This window comes from Sturnira hondurensis, unplaced genomic scaffold, assembly GCF_014824575.4.
Source record: "Sturnira hondurensis isolate 20B ecotype Veracruz unplaced genomic scaffold, ASM1482457v3 Scaffold0021143, whole genome shotgun sequence".
Classification (NCBI taxonomy): domain Eukaryota; kingdom Metazoa; phylum Chordata; class Mammalia; order Chiroptera; family Phyllostomidae; genus Sturnira; species Sturnira hondurensis.
The window spans coordinates 22,205,080-22,221,239 of record NW_028093774.1 but is presented as its reverse complement, the minus strand read 5'-3'; the positions used below and the strand labels follow the sequence as shown (position 1 = coordinate 22,221,239).

The window sequence follows — 16,160 nt, the reverse complement described above, 5'->3', positions numbered from 1 at the left end:
GGTTCCAATGTGTTGACATGATTGAATGAATGGTGTCCAACTCAAGCACAATCACAGCTCAGCTTCCCATCTTGCTAAATGTGTGACTTGAGAAAAGTTACTTGATCTTTCTGAGCTTCAGCTTCCTACTCCGTAAAATAAGGGCAATTACATGTGGCTCGTGCACTTGTAACACTAAGTGAGAGAATACGTATAAATTGCCCAGTACCTAGTAGGTGTTCCACCATTTCTTTGCCTCTTTCCTCTCAGGCAGGAAAAGAAGTGACATATGACTAGAGAATTCACATTCATGCACAGGCACGTCACTCAGTCTCTGTGCACCCTGCTATGTCTTCTAAGGAGATACAGCACCTACCTTACTCGGTGTGAGGAATGAATGAGATAAATGCAGCACTCTTAGTTCAGTGTCTGACACATTCAAAAAGTATCAGCAAGTATGGTCATCATCATTTCTCAGGACATGGGACTCCTCAATTCTGAACACAGTCATAATCGGGCCAAAAATGTAAGAGAAATAAGAGGCTCACAGAAAGGCAAGTGGCAGGCGGGTGTCTGCTCCTGGGGAAATGGGATGGTACATACTGGATGCCACACTTGGCTAGATTCTGCTCCACAGCTTCCTCTCGCTGGGTTTCATGCATCTATCTAATTTCCCAATTAAACAAGAAGGCCCTGGCCAGGTGGTTCGATTGGTTGGAGCATCATCCCATACACCAAAAGGTTGCAGGTTGGATCCCTAGTCAGGGCACGTATAGGAGGCAACTGATTGATATTTCTCACATCTCTCTCTCTTTCTCTCTCAAATCAATAAAAAAATCTTGGGTGAGGATTTAAAACAAAAAGTTTACCTAAGGCTGAGACCATGTTATTTCTTTTTAAAGGCCACTAAGCCCCACGAGTGGGCACACAATGCACAGTTAAGCTCTCAATAAGGCACCTGTTCAGCTTGCGTACAGGGACTGGTGTCCCATATCTGAAATTCAGCAAAGGATGTGCCGGGGCCAGGTCAGGCTCTGGTATTTATGCCGGTGCCAATGAGACTCCCCCAAACGCAGTTAGCATCCAGGACAGCAGTCACAAACGAGCCCTGACTCAGAACAGCCATCTGTGGTCACAGACATGCTTTGTTGGTCCAAACGGCACCAAGATAGGGTATCAGCATTCACCATGTGCAGGCTCGGCACCAAACACCCACGCCATCTCACTGAAGACTCACAGCACCCCGTGAGGTCCAGCTCTGAGTATTCTCTCTGCTTTATGGACGAAGTAACGAAGGAGCATAGACACACAGGTAACTGACCAAGAGTGGCAGGCATGATGCCCACCCAGGCCTAACCAATTCCATCGCCATTCTCTCAGCCACTAGGTCAAGTGTGGACGACCCACAGGAGAAACTAACCACAAGTCTACCTTCAAGGCCATAGCAACCCTTCAGGTTCTTCTTCATTTTGCAACCTGTGACTGTTTACTTAAGTAATAATGTATCTAAAGAACACCTGTCATTAGTTTCCAACTTTGCTCTTTAGGAATGGAGAAGCAGCTCCCTTTCCAGACAGAGCCCCACGTCTGAACTTCCTTCTCTCCCCTACACCAAGGCCTGAATTTCCTGCATAGAGGCTGGGTAAGTGGTGGCTTGTATAAGCTTTAGTCATGGATTTCCAGGTACTGTTCAGAGTGGTCCGAGTCTTCATCTTGTGTCAGAGGTAATTCTCCACCTCACTCTTGAAGCCGCACTCGTTGCCCCTGGGCCATACATTAGAGGACAGAGAAGTCAGGAAACAACATCAGGGACCTCTCCCAGCAGCGTGGCAATGACATCATGTGCTTCTTTTAGATAATTTGCCCATTATCAGACTAATTTTCAGATTATCTCATCAGCTGACATTACCCTTAATCAACGCCGCTCTCCTCTGTCAGTTCCACAGAGCACGGCTTGCCCTGCAAAGGTGCCCTACAGTGAGGCCTGTTCTTCTCTCACAGACAGGGGACACCAGTGTACCCCGCACCCTGCCACTACATGGAAGATAAGACCTTCCAGGACCCAGGGCAACCCAGCTTCCACTCCGAGAAACTGAAAGTAACTTCAAATAAATGTTATAGACACATACTTATTTTTTAAAAACATTTTCCTCTTAGGAGCTCCAAGTATGTTACAGAGAGCATGTTATACTCATTTATGCTATGAAATAAAAGAGCTACACCATTTAGTAGTTAATAGTATGTCAAACAGATTTCTTCACAAATTATTGGTTCTTATCCTCTAGTAATTGCAACAGTGGCTCTCCATTTCCTAGAGGATGAAGACTACACACAGAAGACACTTCCAACCAAGGCCCTGCCTACACGTCTACCATTCCTCCGCTGCGGTCACATACAACTGTCACTAATGGACTGGTGCGCCATGCTGTTTCATACCTCCCTGCCCTTGTACATACAGCTACCTTCACCTGGGAAGCCCTCTAGCTCCTGAAAAATCCCTTCTCCTTCTTCAGGTGCTACCTTGAATGTCACCTCCTCAGTGCAGCCTCTGCAAATCCCCTAATGCAGTGGTTCTCAGGCTTTAGTGGCACCAGAATACCCTGGAGAGCTTCTTAAAACACAGGCTGTTGGTCCCCACCCTCCGTGGCTCTACTTCAGGAGGCCTGCTGAAGCCACGAATGTGCATTTCCAACAAGTTCCCAGGTGATGCTGCCGCTACACTGAGAGCGCAACTACCCCACGGAAGAGACAGTTACCCTTGAGCCTCTAGCTCCTTCACCATCCTGCACACTCCCACTGCAGCCTGGGCGCTCCGCAAGGCCAGGGAACAAGGCAGCACTCCGTACATAGCTGCTAAACCGATGGATCGACAATGGATCGATGGATGGATATATATGGATATATGGATGGATGGATGGATGGATGGATGGATGGATGGATGGATGGGCGGATGGGCGGACGGACATACGGATGGACGGATGGACGGATGGACGGATGGACGGACGGACTGACAAATGAATGAGTCAGACTGAATTTATTTACATAGCTTTTCCATCCAGGTTCAGGTCCTCATAAATGCTCACGCCCACCCTCCCCCACCCCCAAAATACCTTTGAAACATCACTTGTAACAGATTTGCACTGAACAGATAAGGTAAAAAGAAATTCAAGGAGAGTTTTGACCTTGTGTCAAAGGAGTTTTGAGTTGTAACGTAGCACTCCTTCTGCCGCCCTAACTCCCCTCGGACTGGTCACCAAGGTGGCATTTAAAGAGTCACAACAGAATGCTCCTGAGTGGCACCTCGCAGAATCCTAACCCGGCCAAGCACTCCCTCCTTTCACATGCACACACAGGACAGGATGGATTTCATTTACAGAAAGTAGATGAACGTGGTAAGAGAAACGGAGGAAGAAAGAAGGGTCCAGCCTCACACAAGCAGGAAAGGGCAGCAGCCCAGGTGGGGGAGACCCCGTCAGAAAAGTACCAGCTTCCGAGCCGGAGCATCTGAGCTCCAAGAGGCCACGGGGTGCCCCTCAATGAGGCAGATGGGCAAGGGCACAGAGGAAAGGACACGAGCCCACAGGAGGATGAGAAGCACACGTTCAGAAGACAATGAGAGACTAAGAGAGGAACAAAGGCCAGCAAACATCAGCTGAACGGGGGGAGGACAGGAGGAATGGCAGTCAGCTGCTGAGCTGGCAGCACAGGGCAGTGAGGGGGTGGGGGAAGGTCAATGCCAGCCCCGGCACTTTCCTCTGCCCTTTCAGCAGCAGGCGCAGGGATGAGCAATGGGCTCCACTGGAGACACAGCTGGGGGGATGCAGCAAGGGACAGCAGGAGGACCAAAGTCAAAAGGTCTCTATGCCACTGCTGGTGCAAGCACAGCTGCTCACGGTCCTAAAAACTCCTGACTCTGTAGGGCTGTTTTTCCAATAGGGCCTGGGCTCACAAAAAGCTTGGGTCAAGCTACAGCTCTGCTGAAGAGGGGAAAGTCAGCATTCCCACTCCACTGGTGTCCAGGGTCCAGACATTTCCTGAGGGAACTGCAGATTAGCCTCGGGATTAAGCTCCACTGCCTCCCTCCCCCACTCCAGAGGCCCTGCCAAAGAGGATCACAAAGCTGAGACCTCAGGACGCTGCTGAGTTGTCACATCCAATTCACCACACAGCCCCAGTGGCATTTAGGGGCAGGATGGATGGGAGCCCACTCCCACCCCAAACAGTGGGAGCAGCTAATGACTGGGTATTAATGACGCTGGCAATTAGTGCTCTGGAGAAACTGGTTGGGGGCTGTGCACCAGAGGGATGCGGGGGGAAACAGAGCGCACTTTTGGAGCAGCAAGCAGATGGGTGGCGTGTGTGGTGCAGAGAATCTGGGTAAAGCTGCTGTCTCTCGCATTTGTCCAGAGAAATTGGGGAGGAGGCAAAGGATGGCTCCTGTGGACACTGAAGGCCTCCGCCCCCTCCCCAGTAGCAAAACTGAGATTAATCACAAAGCAGGCAGTGAGAAACCATTAAAAAGGTGTTTGTGAAGGTTCCAGAACCTTTCTTGTGTGAGGAGGCCCCACAGGAGCCCAGGTACAGTTATTCCTCTCTTCACATTTTAAATCCCTTGAGGAGTGCAATGATCCTTTTTGAAGAACCCAATTCCTCACCAACGAGGGGAGAAGAGCAGTGGAGAGAGGGCTGGAGCGAGTGTGCTCACTGTTAAACCCACAGAGAGAGAGGAGAAGAAGCTTCGGGATGAGATCTATTAGGAGGATGTCTCCACCTACAAGGAAGAAAGACACAGCTCCCTGGCCAAGCAAAGTCCTCTGGCCTCCTGGTGAGGACATGAGGAGGGAGAAGACACTGAACCATGAGGTTGTGTGAGGAAATTCTGGGGTAGAGAGAGATCTCGGAAGTCAACAGCCACCAGGGGAAGATCGCAGGAAGGGCCAGGAGCTGTCTCAATCCACGCAGGGCCTGCAGTACACCTGAGGGGCCACAGGAAGATTCCCCTGCAGTCACCGTCACTGTGCACACACAAGAGAGACACAGACAAAGGAGCAGCTTTCCAAACCCTTTAGTGCAAGTAGAGCACTCATACACAGGAACTAAATGGATGGCCTGACATTTCAGAAGAGATGTCAAGGAGGTGAGCCAACACTGGAGGAGTGAGAAATAAGGCCAACCTAATAAATACTTCAGAGAGAGCAACCACGGCAAATACGTCCTTTCCAGATGGCAACCCAAAACAAAGGAAATCGATCTCAGCCTCCTCCTAATAGAAGACAATGCCACACCCTGGCCACTTAGATCAGAAGGGACAAGAGGGGCAACGGGGAAAAGCACACATTTTCCTTCTCAAAGACAAGGATGCCTGGACCAAGGAAACCTCCCCAGAGAGAAGGCAGAGGCCTCGGCACCGCAGCTGCACAACGGCTGGTGGGGAAGGTGGGCAAGCTCTGCCAGACCCTCCCCGCCGCTCCTGTCTTTGTGACAACAGTAGGTAAGAAGGCAAGAATCTCACAACAAAAGGCTTTGAGCCCTGAAAGTGAGTAACAGCTGAAGAAGGTGGCCCTGGGCAGGTGGCCCAATTGGTTGGAACATCGTCCCAATACACCAAGAAGTTGCGGGTTCGATTCCCGGTCAGGGCACAAAATTCAATAAACGTATCCTCAAGTGAGGATTAAAAACAAGAATTAAACCAGGTGTTATGGGCTGAACTGTGTCCCCCCCACAAATTTGTATATTGAAGACAGTGTCTCAGAATGTGATTATTTTGGAGGTAGGGCCTTTAGAGAGGTGATTAAAGAAGAAAAATTAGAATGGAGCTGTCAGGACGGGCTCTGATCAGTCTGACTGGTGCCTTCCTAAGACAAGGAGACAGCAGGGCGCACAGGCAGAGGGATGCCCGTGTGAAGGAGCAACGGGGGCAGCCGTGCGCGAGCCAAGGACAGGAGCCTCAGCAAAACCCAATCATGCTGGCACACTGACCCAGGGACCCGAGCCTCCGGAACTATAAGCAAATAAACGTGTGTCCTTTAAGCCACCCACTCGGTTGTATTTTGTACGGCAGCCTGAGCAGACGGACACAGAAGACAATGTGACAAGGGAAAAGTGGGGTGCGGGTTAGGCGAAAACCCACACTAACCCAAAGAAAGGCCTTGGTCAGGTGTGTTAATTACATTTAGTGAAGGCAGCCAATCAACATGTGAGCTGAACAACTGAAATGTAGATCACCTTCAAATCCTAGATTCTCTATATTTTAAAAGATCTGATCCCTTCGACTACACTGAACTACTCGCTTTAAGACCACCTATCACCAGCCCTGGCTGGTGTAGCTCAGTGGATTGAGTGCCGGCCTGCAAACCACATGATCGAGGTTCAATTCCCAGTCAGGGCACATGCCTGGGTTGCAGGCCAGTTCCCAGCAGGGGACTCACGAGCGGCAACCATACACTGATATTTCTCTCCTTTTCTCCTTCCCTTCCCCTCTAAAGATAAATAGAGGGAGTGTCAAGGTGAGTGCTAAGCCCTCTTTGGCTTCCCAATTTGTAAGTGGAGGTTGAGGAAAGCGAGCAAATAACAAAACAAATCTTAGGGGTCACTTTGGTTCTTCAAGCTCCATATTCCAAATATCCAGCACCCCCAGACCAGGTGTGCTGACTGTGTGCTCAAGGGAAGGGCGTGCAGGCTCTGGGGCAATGTTGCTAAGGCAGGAGAGCCCGGTGCCCAAACTGTGACCCCAGTAACAGCCAAGACAATAAATCAGGAACGTGCTGCATCTCTTGGTGGCCAATGAGACATCTGGAATATCCATATGAACTGACACAGCCCAGGGATGTGCCCAACTCAGGCAAGCAGCTGTGCATGGATCGTCGGGAGCTGAGAAGAGGAGGAGCGGGTCTGGCATTTGACAAGGGCAGGTAAGGATGTTTCTCTTCTGCATTAACACCCTTCCTCCCTTCCTCCCTTCCTCCCTTCCTCCCTTCCTCCCTTCCTCCAAGAGCACAGCTCACTGTAAGCCTGAAATTCAGCTGGCCCACAGGGGCCACTGGGCTGAAAGAGCCAACTCACTACAGGACGTTGAGACAATTCAACAATCACTTCCAGTAGATGCCACAGGTGACAAAAGGAATGTTCCACAGCCCTGCCCACCACCCACTTCACACAACTGCCCCAACAACCGGGAACTCACGTCGGTGGTTCTCATTTCTGTGGTTGGGTGGGGACCGGGTCTCCTGGTCCTGGGCTTCATCCCCCTCCTCACTGGCCAGATGAGTGTGAGCGTAGTGGTAGCTGAGTCCTGGCCGGTTCTTGTAGCGCTTGCCACAGACTAGAGAGAAGAGAGAAGAGAGGGGGAGAACAAAGGTCAGCAACCTCCGTAGCCACCGCCACCATTCTCTGAGGCAGTGACTCCCATCCATCCATCCCAAAGCTGGGTTTCCTCTAAACGGTATTTCCCGACCCCAATCCCTCACACCCTAGACTGAACCAACAGCACTGTAACAACACAGGCCCACGTAAAGAAAAACCACGAAAGGAAAAGACGGAAGTTGTGACAGAGCTCCCTCATTTCCTAGCTGAACATCCCCAGGCAAGTCACTTACCCGCTCTGTGCCTCAGTTTCCACAGAGAAAAAAATGGAATAATAATACTTACCTCACGGAGTTGTTGGTGATGAGTAAACCTCTACACAACGCATCAGAACAATGCCGGGACACAATAATGATGACGACGACAATTTTAACTTTGAGGTTTGGACAGGAAATCTCTCTGGTCCGACACCTCATGGCACAGGTGAGGCCCAGCGAGGCTAAGTGATTTGCCTGGGAACACCCTGCTGGCTGTGGCAGGGCCCCTGGAACGCAGGTCTCCTGGTTCCCATGCGGTACTGCACCCACCACCCAGTGGCTGACTCTGCGTTTTGCATCTGTAGGTATGTTGACTACCGAAACTTAATCCAGGGGCTTTGCTGTGTGGAACTGGACAAGACACATAATCTCTCTGTGCATTCTTTCTCGTTTGAAAATGGTAGTACTCCTTACCTTGAAGGACAGATAAAGGGATTGTAAATAGTATTTTAAGCTATCGTGCTCAGTCCTCAGCACAGAAAAGACGCCCGATAAGTGGCAGTGAAGGGTGAGAGGCTTCAGCAAGGTCTGCTGTGCCTTTAGTGCTGCGCCCTCCTAAAGGAGGGACTCTCACCCTTGCCTCCCACTAACAGAAGCTGGTTGGGCTTCCATAATAAGGTGAAAGCCTGGAATTCAAGCCTGGGACCTAGTGACTATAAATTCAAATCCTACACCTGGCTGCTTACATGCTCTCCCTTTCCCTCTCCTCATCCCTGTTGTAAATATTGCAAAAAAATAAAATAAATGACATTACATATCCCAATTTTCATCTGACTCAGGAAGTGGGACATAAAGAGGCCCCTGAGGCACACTCTGGGCCTGCTTGTGGCTTTTTCTATTTAACCTTTTAAATGATGTGAGGTTAACAAATAGCCAAGTTATGGGGTCATTAGATACAAGTCCATTTCATCCACAAGTATACTGTTGGTAAGGACTAGATGTTCATTAAAAATAAGAACGATAACATCAGTATTTAAGTGAGGAAGGCTCAGGGGTCTCAGCAGATCCCCCCCCCCGCCCCGTAAATTCCACAGCATTTGATTTGTGCAATTTTGTTATGTCAATTACCACTGTCTTCCTTAACAGAATCTCAGGACCTCGGCGGTCATTCAGTCTGGTTATCTATCAGACCGTTTAATTCCCACGAATACTCCAGAAGCCTGTCCTGGGACAATTCCACCGATGAGGAGTTCACTGCGCATCCAAGTGGGCATTTCTTCTATGGACTCCCTGAATTACGGTTATGTCTGTACCAGAGAACCTCCCTTAATGACGGTTTCACATCGATTTCATCTCGGTATCAATGACTGCACCTCACATGCAGCCCCGCACACATTACACCTGCACAACGCAGTCACTGAATAGTTGATGAATGAACACAGAAACACTGTGGGAAAGCCTAGAGACAGAGGAGGAGGTAAGTGTGTTGAATCTGATCTATCTATCCACATTAACCTCACACTAACAGTCCTCGAAACCTACAAAACCAAACTCAAGCAAAAGTTTCCCGTGTCTCCTTTCCCAACACCAGAGAGCAATTACTTTAGAGCCAAGCCTTTTGCTACAAGTGATATTCTCGGTGTGGTCCCCAGACCAGCACCATCAGCATCACCTAGGAACTTGTAAGAAATGCAAATTCTTCAGCTCCATCCCAGAAACTCTTGGGGTGGAACCCGGCAACCTGTGTTTAATACAGCGATGCTGATGCTGATGCACACCGAGGTCTGAAAAACACTGCTAGAATTTTGATATATTTAGGCTTGGCTCTGCCCGCCCTGCACACACCTGCCCTTTTGGATGGATGGCAAGGCAGGAGAGGACAGTGAGAGGCAGCCCTGAGACCTGTGTGCAGCTCTTAGAAGAGAAAGATCCAGGGAGCACATGGACATGCTGGAAGCCAGACACCTTTACCACGGTCCCGATACAGAGCTCTCCAGAAGGAGCTTCATTTTCCTCCCACCTACTTATACCATGTCATTCTTTCACCACCAGTTCTTCAAGAAACAATCTAATTTTAAGTTTTTTAACTTACTAACTACCTAGTAAGTGCCCAGCCCTGTGGCACCAGAAAAAATACATAAATAAGCCCCACTCTCCTCCCTCAAAGGGTTCACAGTCTAGCAGAGGAAGCCGGCATGCCGAGCAAGAGGTGAGGTGGATACAGACATCCCAGCGAGCACACGCTCTGCACAGGGGCCTGCACAGGGGCCAGCGCAGGGCATGGGGGTGGCTTCCCAGAGGAGGAGGAGCAAGCTGCGGCTTGGGTGAAGGAGGAGGGTGCCGCCAGGCAGACAAAGGAGGCGAGGGCTTTCGGACACCAAAGCACATTCCACACAGCACCTAGGGAGAACCCTGGACCCGAAACTGGGCATGAGGGGGACTAACCAGAGAGGAAGCTGGGCAGGACTTCATCCTGAAAATGTGAAGTCAGGGGAGAATTTGCTCAGATTTACACATTAGAAACCTCACTTAAGGCAACAGTGCACAGATGGACCTGAAGGTGGCAAGAGGCTGTTTGAATTTTATTTTATTTTTTGCCTGAGTCAAAGATATTTACTTATTCTCTTGCTAAACACAATAATTTCTACCTACAATGTCTTTTTAGAGAGAGGGGAGAGAGGGAAAAAGAGAGGGAGAGAAACATCAATGTGCAAGAGAAACATAAATCAGTCGCCTTTTGCACAACCCCAACCAGGGGCCTGGCCCACAACCCAGGAATGCGCCCTGACCAGGAATCAAACCAGCAACCTTTTCATTTCATAGGCTGACACTCAATCCACAGAACCACACCAGCCAGGGCTACAACTATTTTTTAAAATGACAAACAGCAGGTCAACTGAAGTAAGCGCACTGGCCTTGAGCTATGGAACACAGCTACCCTTTGACACTTGGCTGAAAAACAGAGCCATGGGTGGGGCCACAGGGGCACGGACGCAGCTAGCAGGCCCTCTCCAAGCAGGCTCAGGAGCCCCTCACGCAAGGCCAGTTCACGGCCTCAAAGTCGGACTCATTTCCCCCGATGGGGGCCTCCAATAACAACCTGGTTTCACAGACCACAGTTCTCAAGTAGTTCAATGTTAGCTCCGCAGTTTTTAACTTGGTTGCTTTTACTAGCCAAGTCTCTCAGAATGCTTTCAACCATACCGAGTATATAATCAAATGTGGCAAAGGCTTCTCCAGGAACCTGCCAGGTAATGTGATTCATGGGAACACCATGCTTCTTCATGCAATTCTGTCCTCGGTGACCAGGGGTTTCCTATTTCATCCGTTGATGTCACTGCACAGTCTATCCTCCAATTACCTGAAATGTTCTGATCAGTTACGAGTTTTCTGAAAACTGCTCCTGCCATGGGTGACTGACAGATGCTACCTAGACACATGAGCAGGCCTGACTGAGGCACCGGCTGGGCCACCTTCCTCAAAAATACTGAGGCATCCGGTGACCAAGCAGAAACTTCTGCACAACACATGCGCACTACAAGTGTTCACATTTTAATGTTCTGTGCGGAACAGTAATGATTTCAGGACAGAAGTTAAAGAGACAGAATTGGGTGCAAGGGAGCCGGTATAAACAGCGAGGGGGAGCCCAGACAGACTACCAGCCTTCCTGGCCACGTGCCATCCAGCCCCACCCACCTCCCCAGCCTCATTCGATGCCACATTTCACTTCCTTCTCAGCTCTCCACTCCTGCTCACTGCCCTTTTCATTTCTTGACTATTTTCCTTTCCACCAAAGAGCATCTGCACAAGCTTTTCCCTCTGCCTGCACTGTCTCCCACCCCAATTTGCCTGATTAATGCTTCATCATCCTTCTAATCCTGGATCAAATGTCCTTCCCCAGGGAAGTCTTTCCAATCAAAATTAGGACCCCAGTTTGTTACCTTGCTAGAACTACTCATGTATCAGTATGTGTCTCTCCCACGACAGGCCGTGGGCAGGCCCTGTGCGTCTGCACGCTGTTACCTCTCCAGGGACCAGCGCAGGGCCTGCCTCTGACCAGCACTCACTGTCAGCTAAGGGAAGAAATAAAAACACACAGGTTTCTGAATTGGGCACCTGGGTAAGAGGATATAGGAAGAGAATGAGTTTGGTCCAGGGCTGGCTTACACACCTGGAGTTTGGGAAAGATTTATAGAACTGGCAGGATGGCAATATAAGTTAAGGATATGGAGAGGAGAGATTATGGAAAAACAGATGAAAGGTGTGAACACAGGATAGGTTTCAGCAAACACTGGTATCTTAAGAGCTGGGTGGGGGAAAGGTGATTTTTTAAAAGTTACTTAAGAAGGACTCACACAACAGTCAGCAACAGGAGGGAGCAGGGTTTCCAGATGGCAGAACCAGTACCACCAGTCCTGGCCTTTGCTAACTACTGAGAGTGTGCCACGTGCCAGGCCTGGTCCAGTGCTTCAAGTGACCCAGCAATCCTCAGCCCCCTCCTACAAATGAGCAAAAACACATGCAGAGCCAGAACAATAGCAGACACCTAAGCATCAAAAAAAGGGGAGGAGGTCTCTGGCTGGTGCGGCTCAGTGGGCTGGGTGCTGACTGCAAACTGACAGACCTCCAGTTTGATTCCTGGCCAGTGCACACACCTGCGCTGTGGGTTCAGCCCCCAGTTGGAGGCTGTGAAAGGAGGACAGACGGAGGCTGTGGGTGGATGGGGCTGTGGGATCGGGAAGGCTGACGGGGGCTTGTCCCTTCACAGAGCAGTTCCTTGAGCCGGCTGGTAAGCTAAAGGAAAGGACAAGGCGGGCAAGGGGTATGAAAGGCAGGGTTAGGAGGGATTGGAGATAATGAAGCAAGATGCCTGACCCCAAAAGGAAGCTGCTGACCCAAGCCCCAGTCCTTCAGATGACTCCATCCTGAGGACCAGAGATTTCCAAGATTCATTACGGTTGAACTGCATCCACAGCAGACCGCTATGAAATGAAACTCCTTGGAAATCCTGATTTGACCGGCCTGAAGGGAAGGAAAATCATCACTGCTGCACTTTCTGTACTCACCCTCTCTTCCTACCACTCAAACACTCACCAGCCTCACGGGCGTGGGACCTGTGCACTCAGACAGGGCCCTGGCTCGGAAGGGCCCCACGTGTGGTTTAACGCTTTGCTGTCACCATCTTGAAATTCTTAATACTTACTGAACAAAGGGCCTCTTGTTTTCATTTTGTGTTGGGTCCCGTAAATTATGTAGCTGGTCCCGGAAACTTGTGGGGGCTAGGGATGGAGATCAGCGACTAAGGTATTCCAAACAGCCAGCACGACAGCGTATTTGCTGCCACAGTGAACACAGGACCCAATCGCTCCTGAGGCGGAGAATCTCCCTCTGAGGTGCCCTTGGATATCTGGCCAGAGCAGTTAGCCACACAGCAGTGGTCATTTCAGCACCACCAACTGCTCTGGTTCTGCTCTGGGGTCAGTCCTGCCTTCAGAGGCAGGGTCTACCGTGGGTAAGGAGGCAGGCTGGCTCTGGATGCCTGGACGCAAATCCCAGCTCTGCCGTGACTGACTCTGTGGTCCTGGGTGAGTCGCAAACCTCTCTTCGCTTCAGCACCCCCCTGGAAAGCAGTGGTGACGCCGACAGCACACCTACTTCCCAGTCATGAGGGGTGTGTGAAGGGTATGGGAGAGAATTTAAAACAGCGCCTGGCTCACAGTAAGTCTCAGCCATCGTCAGCTGTTATTGTCACCACTGCCATCAAAGTGGATCAGCAAAGAAAATAAACCCAAAAGAGGAGGGGGTATCTAGTACTTTCTCCTCTAAGTATGGGGTGAAGGAGTTGTTAAGAAAAAGAGGATGGGGAAAGATACATTCTGAAAATAAAGTCTTAGAACCATCTGCTATCCTTTTATCACGTCAGCAATCTCACTCAGGAATTATCTGTTGTGCGGAATCAGACTAAGCCCCAAGACTGCTGAAGCATTCAGAGAAGGCTGCGCCCCCATCCTCCCACTCCAGGCTCCTTCCCCAGGGCAAGCTCCTTTGCGTCACGCACCTCTGAGGCCAGCACCCAGGGGACCCGTCAACCCTGCCTGTGCACAACCCAAGACCCTTCTTTTCACCTTGGCGAGCATGCTCCTGGATTTTGTGTTCCTGGCACGGAGCACATGGAGAGGAATGGCTGTGACAATAAGGAAGGTCCAGCTTGCCTTCCTCTCTCTCCTTCCCCTGGGGCGGATCCATCTGTCAAGCTGCAGAAATAGTGCTTGCCCACTTCCCAATCCAGAGCTGGATTCTCCAGGCAGGACCTCCCGTCTGGAGTTATGAATACCTCCAGTGCTGCCCCAGAGTATTTACAGCATGCCCCCCACTCCAACCCTACCCTACTCTACACTCCTTGTCAGGGAGACGGGGAGGAAGGGGAGGAGGAGGGGTGGGGAAAGAGGAGGGGAGGATTTCAGGGGCAGTTTGTGGGAACAAAGCCGGCTGCAGCAGACAGCAGAATCCTTCCTGCCGGGGAGAAGCAGCAGCCTTCCCCACTGATAACTTAATGACTCTGGCACATTTTCATCAGCCCAACTTGGAGCACGCAGTGGGTATCTGAGCCAGTGGTTTCCGAGAGACTGAAAGCAGCGACTGAAAGCAATTACGGGATGAGCGTCCGAGAGACAAAGCCTGGGCCCAGGGAGTCACAGGGGTGCATCTCATTCTCAGCTCTACCCTGTGACACTTCCACACAACCCCAAGGAAGTCACTTCCCTCTTTCTGTAGCAGAGCAATTCGGGGATGGAGGCCCGCCCACCACCACGCCCTTCTCCCCACCCACCGAGTCCCGGCCCCAGCTCCCTTCCTGTGGCTTCATTTCTTCTCCCAAGCCACTTGATGCTTATTTTAAACTGAATTCTTTTATTTTTTTAAAAATGATTTTATTTATTTTTAGAGGGTAAGGGAAGGAGAGAGGGAGAGAAATATCAATGCATGGTTGCCTCTCATGCGTCCCCTGCTGGGAACTGGCCTGCAACCCAGGCATGTGCCCTGACTGGGAACCGAACCGCGATACTATGGTTCACAGGCCCGCACTCAATCTAAACTGAATTCTTCTAGACAGGAGCACAGGGGTCTAGGCTAGGGCAGGGGTAGGATGAAACATCCCAATTTCTCAAAGTCACGTTCGTCTGACCCTGGCTCTGCAGAGCCGAGATCCATGAAATGCCAGTGACCTGGAAGTCCCTGTGTCTCCCCTGAGGGAGGGCATTCAGCTAATTTTAGGAATTTACTATACGTGAACGTGACTCCTGGTTTAAAAAAAGAAGATAACGAAGAAAAGAGATAAGCAACAAACCTTTCATTTCAAAATACTACCCGATTCTGGATCCCAGGCAAAGAAATTCGAAACTCCCAACATGAAAGCATTGAACGTATTAGGGAGACTCTTTCCAGCCCTGCTAGAGAGCTATAACTGACTTCTGGTGAACTCTAGGGTGAGCTATCAGGGCAGTTAATTAGCTGTGTAACTTAATTTCTCCAACCTCAGTCTTCTTGTCTGTAAAAATAGGGATAGTAATAGTTTGTACCTCATCTGAATGTTGAATGTTGTAAGAACTGAATGAGTCCATTCCCGTATAGTGCTAGCACACTGCCTAGCAAACAAGTGTTCAATAGAGCTGGTTTTGGTAATGAAGTTTATTGGACTGCTGCCCTGGTCCCTGACAATTCCAGCAGTCAGGGCATGGACAGAACTGGGAGCCCAACTTAGGTGTAAAATAAATGCCCTTTCTGAACTCACCATAAGGAAAATAAATTCGTCTCGAGCATGTTTACACGAACCAAGAAGGGAGCTGTTTTTGCATGTAATCTCATTTAGCCCTCTTGAAAAGCCTGTAAGGTTAATCTTACTGTCTGCACTTGATAAAAGAAGAAACTGAGTCTCAGAGAGGTCTGTGATTTGCCCAAGGTCATGGCTATAACGTGACACAGCAAAGATTCTAATCATGGGCCTCTGACACAAGAACGATCTTCTTCTGACCATCATCCCTTTTAGAGACACTGTCTTTTGACTCCTTATTCTAATGAGTTCTACATTAGCATGTCTTTAGTTAGGTCAAAGGACAATATATAATTCTGTTTTAATACTATGAAAAAACAATTTAAATAATGAATACAATTGTCAACATTTAAGGGGAAGATAAACAGAGACAGGTAAAAAGAAATCAGACCAATTGCCCTCAGGTGCGGCGGCCCCCAAATATTTGGAGATCTGGCCAGCACACTCCCTTTCAGGATTGCTGGGTGAGTGACAGAAATGCTGCCTCAGACCCAGAGCTGGCTTTATGTGTGGGTCCCAGGCTATCCAGTGTGTCCCACAGACCTTCACCTGAGGCAGGCCCTCGTCCACCTACAACAATGGTGCAAGTTCCTCACTTTCTTTGGGGGATCAAACATCCATTAACATCTGTTGCACATTTCTGCTTGGATGTCCTGTTATTTTCACAATCATATATGCCAAAGTTTGGTCACTCCCTAAGGACCCGCTTGGCTCCCTAGGAAAGCACCTCTGACACACTGGCCCTCTCCTCCTGACCACTCCCCAACCAAATTCCTGCAGTGCTCACGGCCCGC

General features: G+C 49.8%; 1 protein-coding gene across 4 annotated transcripts in view; it reads right to left on the bottom strand.

Moving 5' to 3' along the window:
* The window catches only part of DPF3 (double PHD fingers 3), a 237,377-nt gene that overhangs the window by 64,987 nt on the left and 156,230 nt on the right, over positions 1-16,160 (bottom strand). For all 4 annotated transcript variants that reach the window (XR_005064363.1, XR_005064364.1, XM_037031625.1 and 1 more), the window contains exon 7: positions 7,163-7,300. Coding sequence is in view for 2 of the 4 variants with exons in the window: in XM_037031625.1 (XP_036887520.1) it covers positions 7,163-7,300 (138 nt within the window). In the remaining 2 variants the exon portion in view is untranslated. The remainder of the gene's footprint in view (positions 1-7,162; positions 7,301-16,160) is intronic.